We start from the raw sequence: 17,757 nt of genomic DNA on the forward strand, positions 1-17,757 counted from the left end.
AAATTAGGGTTCTACTCCTCAAACTAGAGTAGAAATCCTCTGAAGTGCCTCTGAGCTCTTAATCTGTGATCCCAGATATATTTGCCTCTTTAGACTGAGAAATCTGGGTGAAATCTGTAAAATGAAGAAGCTGGAATTGAGAGCCCCTACATTCCCTTGCAGGCACGAATCTCTCTGATCCCATGATCCCAGTTACTACCCCCGCTGTGTGACCTCAGGAGAGTTCCCCTCTTCAGGTTTTAGGACCCTCCTACAGCAGATGAGAAAAGGAGTTCGACTAGGCATACTCCCAAGTTCACTCACTTCTCAAAATCCTATCATTTCTGTGAGACAATTAACACATTTTTCCAGGGGTGAAAAATAGTACGTCTACTTCCTAACACCAAAAAAAAAAAAAAAAAAAAAGGAAGAAAAAAAGAAAAACCTTAAGGCTCCTAATGAATTAAAATAACCACAACATAGGTTTGGTTTGGTTTTTTTTTTCCAGAGTTTATTTTTGAATGATCATTTTTGGATAACCAAGCAGCTCTTTAAAGAGAATGCACAGAAGAGTCATTCTGGCACTTTTGGAGAGTAAGTACATACGGTTTTTTTTTTTAATATATACTTTTAAACACATTCAGTCCACTTGCTCAGTCCATACACTATGCTAAGCAAGCTCAGCCCACAGGATTCCAGAGTTCAGTAACCATCTACAGAGAGTCAGTGAAACCATAATCTTGGCCACCCAGCCAAAGGGAAAGGTAGGAGGAGGTGTCTTTAAAACGTCCTATAGTCTATCTTAGCTAAACAGAATCCACATTACACGTGATAACTAGAGAATACACTGTACTGAAATGAGAGATGCTCAGCACAAATGGCCACTTGGAAGCATGCACTTTAAAGAAGAAAAAACAAAACAAAAGAAGAGCATAGAATTTCATCAATTTATAAAAATCCAGACAGTACGATTAAAGAAGTTAGCAAAAAAAGGGGCCGTCTATTGTCACTGTAAAAAAGGCACTTGGAGTTCATGGGACCAGAATCGAAGGACTCTTAGCTGACACCAAATTCAGTTTGGTTTCATAAAAAGGCTTTAATATTTAGAGATGCAACTCACAAGAGTTCCTGAAGGGAGACATTAAAATCAACCACTTAAAAAGGAAACATGTTAAAACAAAGGCATAAAATGTTGACAACCAAGTTGTGTAAAAAAAACCCCAAAACCCAAACAACAAAACAACTAAAAAACCAAATAAACATAAAAACCCCAAACAAACCCCAAAGCATAACCTAAGCAAAATATTACTAACCAGCAGCAATGCATAGCCTTCCTTGGAGATAACGCATACCTCAGACACTAAGTGCCAAAAAAGAATTTTTAATAAATGCTTTACAGTAGCATTATCATGATAAAATTGATTCAAGAAATGCAAAAAAATAATTCCCAACTATTCCCATATTCTGAGAGAGAAGTGAGGTCATTATACCTAATAATATGTTTGCTTTCCCCTCAATGTCCTTGGTGATGAACATAAGTATCAAGTATGTGGGATAACATTCAAAACCTACTTTCTGCGATCTCACTCGAGACATCCATTAAATCAGTTTTTTTTTTCTGAGTAATAACTTTAATTCCTTTCTAACATTTACATAGCAAACAGTAATGCAACCCAAGTCCACTGTCCACATTTGCCATCGTGTGGTTTTGTGTGTGTGTGTGTGTGTGTGTGTGTGTGTGTGTGTGTGGTTTTGTTTGTTTGCTTTTTTGTTTTCCACAAACAAGTAAGCGCTTCCATAGAAAGAATATTTGGCAATTTTATACTCCACACAAAGGTGGATCTGCAATAGCTCACTTTATGTTAAACGCCATCAGCGGTCTTTCTTCTCTCTTTTGCCATGGGCTTTTCTTGTCTTCTCCTTGGTCATCTTCGTCATCTTCGTCATCTTCGTCTTCCTCATGGGCAGATCTTCCAAGTTCGGGACTGGCTAATGACTCGGGTGGGGCTTCCGCAGTCCGCTTTATTGTCTCCTCCTGCAGGCTGGGCAGCTGGGTGCCACTCCTTCGACCTGCCCCATCCAACAGGCAACGCAGGGCACTGTCCTCGGGGGTACACACCGTGGTTCCACACTCGCTGCCGCTTTGGTCCATGTCATCCAGGTAGACTAGCTGCGTGTAGGCTGTGCTGTCTGGGACACTCTGTTCTCTCTGCTGATGCTCCTGTACAGACGGGTGCCCCTGCTGAAGGGATAAGGGGTCTCCTCTCCCCTTTCGGGCAGATTTGGGTTCATTCATATCAACGCCAGAATCTAAACTGGCATCGTTACTCCCATTCCTTCCAGCTCTTTGGAGATCGATGTATGAATGTCTAACGTGAGCATTGGATCTTCCATCCAAAGACACAAACCATGCCCGAGGATGAGGAAGTGGCTTCCCACCGCCTAGTTCCATGAGAGCCTTCTCAGTTAGAAGCTGTACCTCGCTATTCATTTGCGCCAAAGCTGCATCATTAAGGGATGCGGGGATGGACAGAGATTCTGACATGGAAGCATTCTGTGCGCTCCACTCACGGGAGCCTGCATCTTGTAAGTGCTGCTGCGATATTGCTTGTGAAGAGAGCTGCTGGGATTGCATCTGGGTGGGGGGATGTGGGAAGAGCTGGGCATGAGGGTTGGAAAACTCTGCCTGAAGTCTTTCTATTTCAAGTTGCTGGTCTGCTGGGACAACCAGTGGCTGGCTCACATAGGAATGGTCCCCTGGCAATTTCATATAATGAGCTGGGATGACCAAGGCAGGCAAGACTTTCCTATAAACGCTGTCATTGACCTGGTCAACAGAACTGCAGCAAATCAACTGGCCTGGCCGAGGAAAAGAGGTCGGCCTTTCGAGATGGTCCACCGACCGGGACATCATACACTCCGTTGGCCGGCGGTCTAGCAGTTGCTCCTTTTCAGGGGATGAAGACGTAGGGTACATTTGTTCCTGAATAGTGAGTTTGCTTCCTGCAGAGATGTGATTAATGGAGGCTTGGATTTCTCTGTCTTGCTTTTCAAATAAAGGCTGGGACAACATGGCATTATAACTCCTCCTGTAATCATCCTTGAGAGGGGATTCATAGCCTTCTCTTTCTATAGATTTCCTTGATTTTAGAGGAAAAACCTCCACAGATTTATGGTAGTCCTTTCCTAAAGTCCCACTCGGTGTCAGATTATCAAAGGATATTCGACTTTTATCCTCTTCCTTGTGGGAAAGAAGTTCCTCTCGGGAGCTAAATTCTTGTGAGGTGCTGTATGAAAGTTTGAGCATTGGGGTGTGCAAATCTGCTTCGCCACTAGAAGACATCATCTCCATATGAACACCCCCAATCAGTTCCTTTGTACCTGATGGATCTGGGCGCCCATGGCTGGCGACTGACAGGGTGCCGGGAAATTCCGATTCTCGCCGGGAAAACAGTAAATTTATGTGGGACATGGACGTTGACTGATCTTTTTTGGAACTGTCTAGGGCTGTAGAAAGCTGAAGTTTTCTATGGTGCTGACGTGGTTTTAAACATTTCCTCCTGTAATATAAGAAATAAAATTCCAAACCCAAAATTACATGGTTTCTACCGTGAGTACAGTTTTAAAATGTGATGGAAATCTTAATTCTCTCTGTAAAAAGGAACACATTAACAAACTACATACACAAGAACTGGGGACTCCTTCCTATTCCTCTCACCCCTGGACAATTTAATTGAGTTCAGACTACATACAATGAAGAGTTCATCATCAGGGATTCATAAATAAATATAGTATCTAGTCTCTATAAAAAAAGGTTACTATGAAAATGAGGGTAAAGATTTTTTGGGGGGTATATGCATATTATGTATATATAATACATATATATACACACATATATATTTGGTGTTCCATATATATGTGTATATATTATATAATACAAATCTCTGGTATTTTATATGTAATATATGTGTATTTATATCATACACACAAAATACTGAAACTGTAATTGTCTTGATTTGTTCTTAAGACATATAGTTTATCATCTTTTGGATCAGAAGGGTTTCAATATGCTTTCCAATCCATTGCTCTATATCAAAAGTTTCTAATGACACCTGCCCCCCTCCCCTTCCTTACCTCCAACCCCCAGCTCTTATTTACACATCTCTTTCTTTGTAGAGCTCCACATTGTGTGTTTTTTTTCTTTTGCAATTCTGGTTGTAAGGGTCAGTTTTTAGAATCCTTCCCCATTGCCTTCCTCCCTAACCCACCCTGTTCCCTCCACCTTATCCTGTGGTGGGAAAATAAGACTTTTATTACTAAGTACAATAAATAATTCTTACACAAGAAACATTCCGTTAAAAATGCCAAATTGATAGAACTTTACCTGCAATAATACAAAAGAAGACACAGCAAAATCAAAAGAATGAAGGCCATTCCTCCTAAAATGGCCAAAAGAAATACCGTGTGGTACGTAGTTATGTCTTGTGTTACAACAGGACCTGGAAGGTCAGAAAACAGCATTTTAGAAATAGGTGAGGACTATAAAATAGACATGGAGACAATCGGATGAGATCCCAGTGGCTTCTGCTTCTCCTGAGCCATGAGCCAGGTGAGAGGACTCTTTAGATGAGCTGGCCAACTCCCATGACCATTTGTAGTTCCTTCATTCTCCCCTAAACACCCTGTTCCGCCCGCCTAGCTTTATGGCCACAACAAGTCCTTTGGAGGAAGATGGTGACTAAAATGCTAGAGCAATCCCATCCAGGGCCACTGTTTGGTTGTCAGTGAAAGAAACTGAACGTGTGTGAACAGAATATTGGTAGGAGTTTTAAAAATTAAGATAAAAGGTTCAAGAATGATGAACTTTTATCAATTGGGCGAAATGACAAGATTGCTTTGGTTTAATTGCTCACCTTCCTTTTATATCTGACTAAAGTCAATTCAACAAACATTTATGAAGCATCGATGACCTGCAGTGCCCTGTACTTTATGAAAAGTATTACAGTGACCATAATACATAATAATAACAACAACAATGGCAGCCTATGGAGGGCTTTAACTCCTGGGATAATATCCCTTCCTCTCTCCTGAAAATAAATCACCTAGTCTGAATGTGTGAAATAAACTGATGTCAGGATTAAAAAAAATATTTATTGTACTGAACGTGCCAAATCTCAAAAGGCATATTAAAGGTACAGGTTTATATATATATATATATATATATATATATATATATATATATATATATATATATATATATATATATGTATGCATGTACACACACACACACACACAGCATTTACAAGTGCTTTAAGATTTGTAAAGCACTTTATATTATCTCCTTTTATCATCCTCACAACAATCCTGCAAGGTAGGTGCTATTATCCCCATTTTGCAGTTGAAGAAACTGAAGCAGATGAAAGTTAAGTGACTTACCTAGGGTTGCACAGTTAGTAAATGTCTGAGGCAGGATTTGAACTCAGGTCTTCCTGACTCTATGCCCTAGCATTCTATTTACCGCACCACCAGCTGCCTCAAGTTACCAAATGCTACTTTTGAAGGGCAATGAGGGTTAAGTGACTTGCCCAGGGTCCCATAGCTAGTAAGTGGCAAGTGTCTGAGGCTGGATTTGAACTCATGTCCTCCTGAATCCAGGGCCAGTACTTTATCTACTGTGCCACCTAGCTGCCCTGATATATTATTTTCAATACAGGGACACAGACACAGTTCTCTAATGAACAAGAGAAGGGTAGCTGCAGCCAAGCTCAGAGTGGCGGCCAGACAGAAGCTAGGGGCTTAAGTGGTTATGGATTTTGGTTCTAAATTTTGTTGTGGTTTATATTTAAGCCTTGATATTCAAGCAGATCAAAGCTCTAACTTAAGTCCTCCCTCAAATGAGTTTATGATCATAATTATTAACCCAAAGAACCCAGACCAGTCCAAATAACTGCATACTGTTAATCATTTATATGCACCAATATATACCAATTGTAACGATTGGAATGACACCACCTGCTGGAGACTTACTGTAGAAGAGTTCCCCCCATGAAGTGAAGGTCTTTGAGAGCAAGACCAGGAGTCTTTTCTTTGGCGTCAGGAAGTGATGTTTGCTAGTGGGAGGAAGAAGGAAGAGCTGGGTGCTCTGACTCGCACTCTTTCCTGAGGACTCAGGTGGAGAAGGGAGCTAGAAATATGCTCTCCCTTTAATAGATAGGAATCTAGGCCTTTTTCTTCTCTCTTTACCAAATTCTTATTCTCCTTAATAAATGCTTAAAAGCCTAACTCTTGCTAAAGCTTATAATTTATTGGCAACCACTCATTAAATATTTTAGACAGTTTAGCTAGAATTTTAGCCCTTAACACAATATACATTCCAATAGGACACAGGAAGGAAGGCATTCTTAGTCTATATATCATGTTAATATAGATGTGGTTAAAACACTACAAGCATGGAGAAAGCAGGCAGCAGAATGGTACAGTGGGGAAAAAATACTGGCTTTAAAATCAAATAACTTGGGCTCATATCCCAGTTTTGCCAAATCCATGATAGAAAGTCATCTGTTTGACCTTGAGAAGATGACTTAACCTCTCTGGGCCTCAGTTTCTTCCTCTGTAACATGAAGAAGTTTGACTATCATAGAATTTGTGATCTGGAAGGGCCGTCAGCAGCCACCTTGTCCAGCCCATACATGTAAGGAATCCCCAGCTAGTGAAAAATAAGTAGTCTTCCAATCTCCAAGATCTCCAAGAAGCGGGGAATTACCACTTCTTGAGGCAGCATGAATTCTTAGGAAGCTTTTCCTGACATCATTTGTACCTTCTACCCATTGCTCCTGATTCTGCTTTCTGGGGTCAAAGAGAACAAGCTGAGTTCTTCCTTAACATGCTGAGGTGACCCCTACTGCTAAATCCATGACTGTGTGATCTTACTGCTTATTTTTCAAATTAAGCAAATGTTAAAAATGTAAGAGAACAAATCCCAAATTTTAGGGAACACAATGATCCAAGGTGAAACATTTTTATATTTTAAATGTGAATTTGCTTAAGTGCTAAAGGCTAATATTAATTGTAGGAGGCAGATGAGCTAGGGAGAGTCACTGACATTACAGAAGTCAGAATTTTCCAAAAAGAGGGAAATAATTGGGAAGAATATGCTCATATAAGCAGCATCACTTAATGGAAAGAAGTTTTGAGTAAACCAACCAGGAATTGGGGGTCAGTGTGGCCTTTTGTGTCTCTCCTGCCTTTTGCCTAAGAATTTCTTATAGGAGTTGTCACAGTATAAGAGAGAAAATAACATTTTATGTATATCTTTTATTCCAGGGACATCATGATGATGGTGCAAAATGTTTTTATCCTACGAATTTTAAATATTATTTTCAGAATTCAACTTATTAAATTAAAAAAAAATCTTCAAAGTCATGATTGACATGGGAAATACCATCCCCTTCCAGTGGGACAGAGAATGGAAGACCACTAGCACTTGCCACCTGGCCTCCCACTTCGTGCTAAGGTTCCCTTTCCATCCTCTGGACTCTTGGCACTGTCGTTTGACCTGCAGATCCACCCTAACCTAAGGACCCCTGGAACTTGCCACCTACCCTATAGCTGATTTCTTAGGACTTCTGAAACTTACTGTCTTTCTTGGAGCTGAATTTTCTTTTCTCTGTGAACTTCCTGAGTGCAGGAATTATCTTGCTTTCTATCTGTATCCCCAGCTCTTAGAACATAGGAAATACCCAATAAATGCTTTTTCTTTCTCTCATTCATTCAGCAAGATTTCCTTAGTCAGTCTGCACACACAAAGACCCGAGCATGCGGTCTTGACAAACATTCACAGGGTTTTGTTCCACTTTACCTGGGTTGGGGGGAGACATGGCTGCCACCCAGTAGCCTAGCTGTGGGGCAATGTAGGTCCACGTCAGCTGATTCCCTTCTTGTTGTACAAGGCCCAAGCCACTTTTCAGCCACGTTCCTGTGGGATTCAGAGCAGAGCTTCAAATGTATGAAATCAAATCCAGTTGCTTAAAAGAGAAAACATTTTAAAAGTCCCATTAGTACCTCAAGGTTCTGTGATTTCTTGGGATGCAAATCACAGTCCCCCTTTCGACTTCGTAGACCATCTTTAGAGAGAAGTTACAGCTAAAAAATCCATCAGCATGTGGTGAAGCCACTGACAAGTCATCCTCATCTTCAGACAAGGACATTCTATACCTGCACTTGGACACTGGTGGGACGTGTTGGAGCCTGTGCCCACATTTTAGGAAAGGGTGAAAACGACTTTATGCTATGGGGTTGTACCGCAGTAGGACTTTAGTAGATAAAGGCCACCCATGCAGAATTATATATATCATATTTTATACTTAAAGACATAAAATGATGTTTCTGGACAGCAAAGGACTCTCCAGGGATCCTTCTAGTTTCACTTTCTGGATATCTTTGGTTCTTTCTTTCTAATGAAGAGATCCCCAGCCTCTTTTCAAGACCTTAGACTTCTGGTTATAAAAATGAGATATGACAATAATAGATATTTCTCTGATGCTTTAAGGTTTACACGGTATTTGATATATGTGATTTCATTTGAGTATACAGGAGGTAGAGGAAACTGCCCATGTTGTTTCACTCCCAATTCTTCACCCCTAGTAGAATACAAGCACCCTGAGGGTGGCTGTTGTTCTGTTTGCAGCCCTGGAGTTTAACAAGGTGCTTGGGCACATGGCAGATATTAGAATTAGATAAGTAAATGACAAATGTGAGGAATTCAAAAACATGGAAACATCTGTATGAATGGGTGCAGAATGAAATAAGCAATGGATGTGTCACTGGACCTGGAGATTGGAAGACCTGAGTTCAAATCCAGCCCCACACACTCACTAGCTGTGAATCACAACTTCTGTTTGCCTCAGTTTCCTCATATGTAAAATACAGACAATAATAGTGTCTACCTCTCAAGAGTGGTTCACAGATATTATTTGCAAAGTACTTTGCAAACCCTGAAGTGCTGATAAATGCTAGTTATTATTATTTTATCACTAAAACAATGGAAATGAAAAGATTATTAGAATTACATGTAAGTCAGAGTCACTGAAGAATGAGAGAAGGTTCTGGAAAAAAGATTAATGACCCTGAGCAAATAAACCTCTCTGGGCTTCAGTTTTCTTAGCTGTGAAATAACAGGGTCAAATGATGTGGTCAAACCCCCTTTTAATCTCAAAATCTATGATGGTCTGAAACATACCTTCTCCTTCAAGGTAGAGGTGGCTGCTGGTGGGCTACCAGGAAAGAATAGGATGTATGCTGTATTTTTGTTGAATTGGTTTTCTTTGTCACAGGGAGGTAAAGGCAGCCAGGTGCCTTTAGGGGACAGAGTGCTGGCCATGGAGTCAGTAAGGCCTAGGTTCAAAATCTGCCTTAGATATTTAAGTAGCACTGTGACCCTAGGCAAGTCACTTAATTTGTCTAAACCTCAGTTTCCCCAACTGTAAAGTGGAGCTAATTACAGGACCGACCTCATAGGGCTGTTGTGAGGATCAAATGAAATACTATTTGTCAAGTGCTCAGCAAACCTTCAAAATGTTATATAAATGCCAGCTCTCGATGTCATTCTGTGTGTGTCAAAGGAAAATGACTATGATAGAAAGACAAAAGGCACCAAACAAACCTTTTTTTTTTTTAAAAGAAACAGAACTTCATAAATTCGGGGTGGGGGGTGGGGGGCTAAGTGCTGCCTAAAATAGCTTCCTGAATAACCCTGGGACCAGTGTGCCTCCTGTCACTGATCCTGGGTCTCAAACTTCCAACCTTCGTGTTTCCAGACCCTTCCAGTCTCCAGGACAACAGTGGTGGTTCCTATTGGATTTTTCCTGTAGCGCTTGGGGTATTTCAGGGTCCTCTCCTGTTGCCATGGCAACATTCAAATGCAGCCTATAGAAAAGGTGCCTGGATCATTGCTGCCAATTACTGCAAAGCACCTCCAGGTCCTAACCAGCTGTTGAACAAAAGGGGAAGGAGAGGGATGTCTCCAGAATTTGCGGGAGCTTCCTCTGCATTTCCTTTTGCCCCTCCTGTTCGATTCCCCAAACTGCTGACCTCTTGGGCTTAGATTTAGAGCAATTTCAATGAAAAAAAAGACAACCCAAATATGAGGCAGAGAGATCGAGGGGGGAGAGAGAGAGAAAAAGAGTTGGGAGAGGAAGAGGGGGAAGGAAAGAGGAGGATATAGAAGAGGGGAAAGGAAGAAGGAAGAGAGGGAGAAATCTATGTGCATATATATATATATATATATATATATATATATATATGGAGAGAGAGAGAGAGAGAGAGAAGCAGAGGTGCAGGCAGAATACCAGCTCAATGGCTGCTAAAATGAATGGGAGAGGACAGGCTCCCATCTTGGATTCATTTACTGATGAACATTAATCCAGTGACTTCTAGGAAAATAAAAACCTTAAGAGAAGCATTCTGGTTCTACAGTGCAGTTAGAAGTAAATAGAAATAGCAAATACTTCAAAGGTGGGAGAAACCCAATCACTTTCTAGGGTAGGTAAGGAATTTTCCTACAGTGACAGGTCTCTTGCAACACAACACATTTCTCCCATTTTTCTTCCCTCTGGGACCACAGTGCTCCTCAAGCATCTGAGCACACAAACACTCCCCCTGGCCCACTTTACTACCATAGAAATTCTTCACTCCCATTAGGATCACTCTGCCTGCCTGGAAGTACCTTTGAAAGTGTAGGTTTGCAGTTTTCCCAAAATGAGATTTTTCATTCATTGCTCCTTAAATGGAGCAGACTATAGGCTAGGTAGAAAAGGGCTCTAGGAGGGGATTAAGAGAAGCCTCCTAGTCTTTATACTTGCTGGACTTTGAGTTACCTGCCTAAATTGCCTCCAGAATGAATTTTCTTCTCTGTGAAACACCCAACTCAACAAACATTTATTAAGTGCCTATTATTTGCATGATTGCAACTAGGTGCTGGGAATATAAAGGTTTATGTGAAACAGGCCTAAGCCTCAAGGTCTTTTAATTCTGGAGCGTCCCCACTGTAGGTAGTCTGGTGGACTTGAAATCAGGAAGACCTGGGTTCAAATGTCACCTCTCACAATGACTAACTGACATGCCCATAGCAGGCAAATTATTTAATCTCTGGGCCTCAGTTCCCTAATCTATAAAATGGGAATGACAAACACCTGGAGTACCCACCTCACAGACTTGAGGTTAAAGTGAGACTGTAACTAAAATCTTTTGCAAACCTTAAATCGCTATATATACTGGCCCTCATTATTATTATTGCTGGATGGAAATGGAGGAACACAAATGATGTAAGGCTTTATTAGGCCAATTTTTGTAGCTCAAACGATCACAGAATTTAGAGCCAGACGTAAATGCTTGAGCTATCACTCCATCAACAAGCACTTATGAAGTGCCTACTATATACCCGGCATTGTGCTGAGTGCTAGGGAATTAAAGACAAAAGGCCAACCGCCTCTGTCTTCCGTGAGCTTACATTCTAATGGGGAAGATGACATGCTCTCCCTCCCAGTCTCCTCACAGGGAATGGGATTTATGCACTGGCTAAGAATTGTGCTGTATGACCTCAGATAGCTCGTTAATCAAGGAGTCTATGATTCAATACAGGAATATTGACAGAATTCCAACAGAGCAGCACAAATGTAGTTAAAAAGCAACTAGAATTAAACTTCATTTACCATCGGCTTCTTTGCTTAGTTTTGACTTAGTGTGTCCTCTGGACTCCTCCCCCTCCTTTTTCAGCTTTCTTTTGGGTACTGTCTTCCCCCTTAGATTGTAAACTTCTGGAAGGCAGGGACTTTCTTTTTCTTGTTTATAGCCTCAGCTTAATGTCTGGCATATAATAGACACTTAATCAATGTTTATTGACTAGAATATTTTAATGTTGATGTAAAAACAATAATAAAGGGGCAACTAGGTGGTGCATTGGATAGAGCACTGGCCCTGGGTTCAGGAGGACCCTGAGTTCAAATCCGACCTCAGACACTTAACACTTACTAGCTGTGTGACCCTGGGCAAGTCACTTAACCCCAATTGCCTCACCAAAAAAAAGAAAAAGAAAAAGAATAATAAGCCAGAAACCATGGGAAGACGATTGGCTAGAATTCCAGACAACCTATGCTATGTCACACTGATGGGTCGGCCATGGTCTCACCTCTCTTCCAGTAGAGAGTGCAATCCCACATATGTTTGCTTGATTCCTGTGGTCACCAGCAAGGTATCAGCAAGAATGTAGTCCCTTGGCTCTGGAGCAGAGTGAAGTTGGAATATCTTATCAGTCACATGGTCATGGTGCAAGAGGAAGGATAACCTGGCAGTGGTGCCACAGTGGGCTGGAGGCAGGCAAGCCCAAGGTGGGGTGCCGTGTCACTCCCAGCAGTCACAAACCAGGGCCACTAGAAGGGACATCTCTCCAAGGAAATGCCTTATCAGAGAAGGAATGATTGAAGATCTTCTGAACATCATTCTAGGGCAGGGATCCTCAGCCTTTGTTGTGTCATGCATCCCTTTAGTGAGCAGGTGAAGCCTGTGGACCCCTTCACAGAATGATCTTTTAAAATCCATAAGATCAAATAAATAATATTATAAAGAAAGTCAATTATATTGACCTACAAGTTATTGAAATATTTTTAAAAAGTTCATGGACTCCAAGTCAAGAACCCTTGGTCTAGGGGAAAAATCTATTGGATTGAAGACCTGAGTCCTGACCCTGTCATTAACTGGCTGAGTAACCATGGGTCACTTTCTCCCTCTGGATCTCAGTTCCTTCATTTGTAAAACAAAAGGGTTGGGAGGGGAAGAGTTTTTCATGGACAGAGCCCTGGATGTGGGTCCAACAATATGGGCTGAATCCTGGCTCAAGTGCTTTCTACCTGGAGTGACCATGTACAATGCAATTCCACCTCAGTGGGTCTCAGTTTTCTCCTTGGTAAATGGAGATAGTTGGATTATTTGACTTTCAAGGTCCTTTCTATTTCTTTTCTTTCTTTCTTTCTTTTTTTTTTTTTGGTGAGGCAATTGGGGTTAAGTGACTTGCCTAGGGTCACACAGCTAGTTAGTGTCTGAGGCCGGATTTGAACTCAGGTTCTCCAGACTCCAGGGTCCATGCTCTATCCACCGTGCCACCTAGCTGCCCCTGTCCTTTCTATTTCTAAATCTATGATTCTATGACTATGATATGTCTGATAATTCTTGGAATAGAATGTTGATTAGAATGAATAGAATAGATGGTTCCTTTCCTTCCAACTCTAAAATCCTATGATTCCCATGATTCTCTTTTCCCAGAGCAGATCCTATCAATTAATCAAACAACCAACATTTATCGAGTACTACTATATGGCAGGCACTGTGCTAAGCACTTTACAGTTATCTCATTTGATCTCCACAACAATCCTACAAAGTAGGTGCTACTTTTTACCATTCCCCTTTTACAGATGAAAAAACAGGCAGAAAGCTGGCTTGCCCAGAGTTGCACAGCTAGGAAGTGTGTGAGGCCAAATTTGAACTCAGGTCTTCCTGATTCTGGGCTTAGCATGCTATCCACTGTGCCGTCTAGCTGCCTCTGGTTGTGGCATATCATTAGAAATTTCACTGGGACACATGTCTCAGCTTCATAACAAACATCCTTTTGTCATATAGGGAAAACCCAGAGAAGGACTGTATGTTAATGGAATTTTGCAAGAACATTTTCCCCCCAGAAGTTCTGATTCACATGTTCTTTACAGAGTCAAATTAAGGAAAATATTCAGGCAAATCAGCAAAGCAAAGTCTAAGAAATTAAAACCATCTCCTGCTTCAAAGGCCAACTTAAGCCTCTGACTGACTAACAAGCCTTAAAGGGACAAATCACAAGAACAGATTGATTCCCAGCATGGGAATAACAAGGTAGTAAATTCCAAGAGCTCTCACTAGGAAAATCCATTTTCAAAATGGCAGAAGGGACTCCAGATGATCAGTCGAAGGATCCCAATTATCTTCTAAGGTCTGCAAAAGTGTCTTATCACTCCAGTCATTAGGTGTGAAGTTAGAAAAAAAAAATCCATGAAAGGATTTGGGGATTACAAAGAGCACAGACATTCTACTCTTTTACATCTCAAGGAATCTTACAGTCTGAAAGGGATGATGAAGATATATTTACAACATGTTTGAATTATTGTCTATTCCCACAGCACCTCCCCAAATTAGGATGGCACAAGAAAAGAATTCATCAGGATCACTTCGAATACAGAGATAAAATAAGCACAGTCAGAATACATCCAACTATGCTTATTATTGTTTGTTGATGATACAGATTGGATTTATTGGTGTAAAATGCCACCTTCAAGGCTCTTCTCCAAGAAGGTTGTCTCTCATGAGTAAGTCAAAATTACACAAGATGCCTTGAAAGATGCAAGAGCAGAGATAATTTTGTTCAACTCTCTTTTGATTGTTCATGCCATATAAGGCATAAAACAGAGTTATACAGTCTCACCAAAAGCATTTACCACTGTTAGTGGGGAGTGTCCTGTGTAGAGTCCAAAATGGAAGAGAGATTTCTGTAGATGATGAGGTCCTCATGGATGACATTATGGTGACTGTCACCCTAGTCACTATAATTCTCGGAAGATTGAAAAAACCCCGAAATGAGCACCCCCCACTATCCTGGATACGCTCCACTGCCGTCTTCCCTTCCTATCATTGTGGATATATGCCTCCTTTCTCCTTTCTTTCTTTTGCTCTGGGATCAGCAATCAAATCAAAATTGCTTCTGGAAAACTGTATTAATTGATTACCTCCACTCATAATCCTTGTGACTTCCCCAACCAAGAGAGTCTTCCCTGGCCACTATTTTTTGAATGTGTTATCTTGTCCCATTAAAATGTAAGTTCCTTCCTTGGGTGTTGGGAATCTCCTTTTGGTATCTATATCCTGAGTGCTTATCATAGTTCCAACTACCTAATAAGTGCTTAAAAATGCTATTGATTAATTGGTTTGGCTGTTTTAATGATCCATAAAGGAAAAAACCAAGTAACATGTAGTTGGCTGGACAAGTTACACAGTCGGTCCACCAACTGCATGCATAAAGAAGAAACAATGTAAATGGTAAATAAACTGGGCCTAGGATTGAATAAAGGAGAAGAATGGGCTACATTGCACTTTTAAGGAAATTAAACTGTGCTCTTAATGACCCAAAGCTCTTTCTTGAAAAAAAAATGGCCACCATTTTTTTTTAACACCAATATTTTCTCAGTGCTACTATTTCATTGCAAATCATGTAATACTGTAGTCTTCCAAGAAGTAAAATGGAAGGTTACCTTAGCTGCAGTGGTGAGTAAACAGGTGGGAGCCCCGGGACTTTATCTTGGGAAGAGATACAAGAGCCCATTTGGTTCAATCTTTATTCTGACTGAAAATCTCCTCTACCACATACCCAACAAAGGGTTCTCTGGCATTTTCTTGAAAATCTCCTTTGGGGAGAGCAAAGAAACAAATCATTTCACTTCTGAATAGCTCCATTAGGAAGTTTATATCATACTTAAATATGCCTTTTTGTACTTCCATACGTCACTTAGTTTTGTCTTCTTGCATTAAGCAGAACAAGTCAGATATCCAAATACCTCAAGTCAACTTTCTTCACCCTTACCTACCCACTCACACATCTTCTTTTCCAGGATAATCATCCTTTTTTTCCTTCAACCAGTTCTCATTTGGCATGATGTCGAGGTCCTGCACTCTCTGAGTCATTCTCTTCTGAATGCTATCCAGCTCATCCATTTCTTTCCTAAAATGTGATGCCTTTAATATAGCTTTCCTATTCACTTTTTCTTGGGTTTATGTTATTTTTACAGTTCACAGGGATCCAAGGATGATGAGTGTTACACATTTTCTACTTCCTGTTTTAAACAGATGGTTTAACCACCTCAAGAACTTTCTAATAGAAATATATAAAAATGATACATAAAGAGATATAGCCTTTGGTGCATTTTGTAATAGTTTTAGCATTTCTGCTTGTATCTGGGAAATAGTAGCAAAATTTATTTTAGTTGAAATGAAAAAGATTCCTGTAAATAAATTGTGGCATGTAAATTCTCCCAACCAGAACATAATGAAACCTTCTTTGGAAAAATACGGTATCTTGAGATCACATGCCTGGAAAGCTGAATTTTCTGAGCCCCAATTTTATCACTTATAAGAATAACACAATTTTAAAAGCTGTAATTCAACACCATCTACCTGACATGACTAAGAGCTTAAGTGGCACTTAGACCAATATGTAATCCACTTGAAGTAGCAAAAGTATTATATTCCTAACTTTAAATTATTGTAACTTTCACATGGAAGGGTTCTGGTGAGTTAAGCCTTTTTTATTCTTTCACTATATAGTGAAAATTGGGAATGAAAGAAGTACCTTAGGAAAATTTTTTAAAAAGGGAATGATCATGGTCATGTTCAATTTTTAGAGGAAAGAAGCCATTTTATCTGTTACCAACTGTTGATTCAACGTTCATTATGAATGTATTTTTAGGACTCCATGCTGGAATCAGATTCCCTATGCAGAAATATTATTTTGGTTGATCAGTATATTTGTTTTTGAGTTAAAGTACTGCTTGGCACATAGTAGGTACTTAATAAATGTTTGTTGATTAACTGAAACAGTCTTTTATTATCAATAATATTATTATCAGTAATAATGCTATCTTTTGTATATTTTCTTATCTCCTTTATCCTTTGTTTAAGAATTCTAATATGCCGTTCCCCATTTTCAAGGAACAATCTGAGTTTTATCAGGGTATAATTACAACATATCATAGTAGGATTTAGAGTATTATTGTAAGACAATGTAGGAAAATATGAAAAAAAATGGGTGGAAACTGCATTTGGGTTTGATGTAAGGAAAATTTCCTAAAAATCAGAGATATTGTGAAATGGACATTGGGAGATACCCATAAGCAGGTATGTAGGAAAGGGCTAGCTAACCACTGGTTAGGGCTATTATAGAAGGGATTCCTTGTTAAGCAGCTGGCCCAGTGGGGAGAATGATGGACTTGGAATCTAGATGACCCGAGTTAAAATCCTGCCTCAGCTAAATAGCTGTGTGACCCTGGACAAATCCCACAGATTGCTACCCTTCAAAGCCCTACCTTAAAAGGTCTTCTCCAGTGGACTTCAGCCTGCACAGATCATCCTCTTTCTCTGGACTCAAATAATTTATTGTGGGAATCTATGATAGTTTTATAAAACAATGTCTACTATTCTTTTATATAAGTCCTGTTCTGATGCCATATCATGGTGTGGAAGTGACCCTGGATTTTCAAAGCCCCCTTCAGTAGAGTGCAACTTCTGGGAGGTCTACCAAGTTGTAAAGTCTTCAAGTACTTGTCTACTCACCCAAGGATCAATCTAGTTAAGTTTGGAGAGACTCATCACCAGAAGATTGGCGAGCAGGATTGGATTCATTTATTTTTGTCACCGTAGGTCATGAAGATGTCTATTAAGGGGGGCAGGGAAAGGAGTAACTACATTACAAATTCATGGATCTTTGAAGTAGTAATATTATTATATAGCTATTTCATAAGTATCTATTTTGTTTTCCCTTCTATAAAATTCCCTATAAAATTCTAGAACAGGGTTCTTAACCTGGGAGTATTTTTGATAACTACATTTCAATATAATTAGTTTCCTTTGTAATCTTTTGTGTTTTATTTCATGCATTTAAAAACATATGCTTCACTAGATTTCCAGAGGGGTCCATGACACAAAAAAGGTTAA

The 17,757-nt window shown here is 40.1% G+C and overlaps 1 protein-coding gene across 1 annotated transcript in view; it reads right to left on the minus strand.

Annotated features, from left to right (window-relative positions):
- Positions 1-969: 969 nt before the first annotated feature.
- The window catches only part of FAM171A1 (family with sequence similarity 171 member A1), a 183,819-nt gene continuing 167,031 nt past the window's right edge, over positions 970-17,757 (minus strand). The window contains exons 6-8 of the mRNA XM_043968578.1: positions 7,838-7,954; positions 4,364-4,478; positions 970-3,539 (exon numbers count right to left, since the gene is read on the minus strand). Coding sequence (XP_043824513.1) covers positions 1,832-3,539; positions 4,364-4,478; positions 7,838-7,954 — 1,940 coding nt within the window. The 3' untranslated portion in view covers positions 970-1,831. The remainder of the gene's footprint in view (positions 3,540-4,363; positions 4,479-7,837; positions 7,955-17,757) is intronic.

This window comes from Dromiciops gliroides, chromosome 5 (genome assembly GCF_019393635.1).
Source record: "Dromiciops gliroides isolate mDroGli1 chromosome 5, mDroGli1.pri, whole genome shotgun sequence".
Lineage (NCBI taxonomy): Eukaryota > Metazoa > Chordata > Mammalia > Microbiotheria > Microbiotheriidae > Dromiciops > Dromiciops gliroides.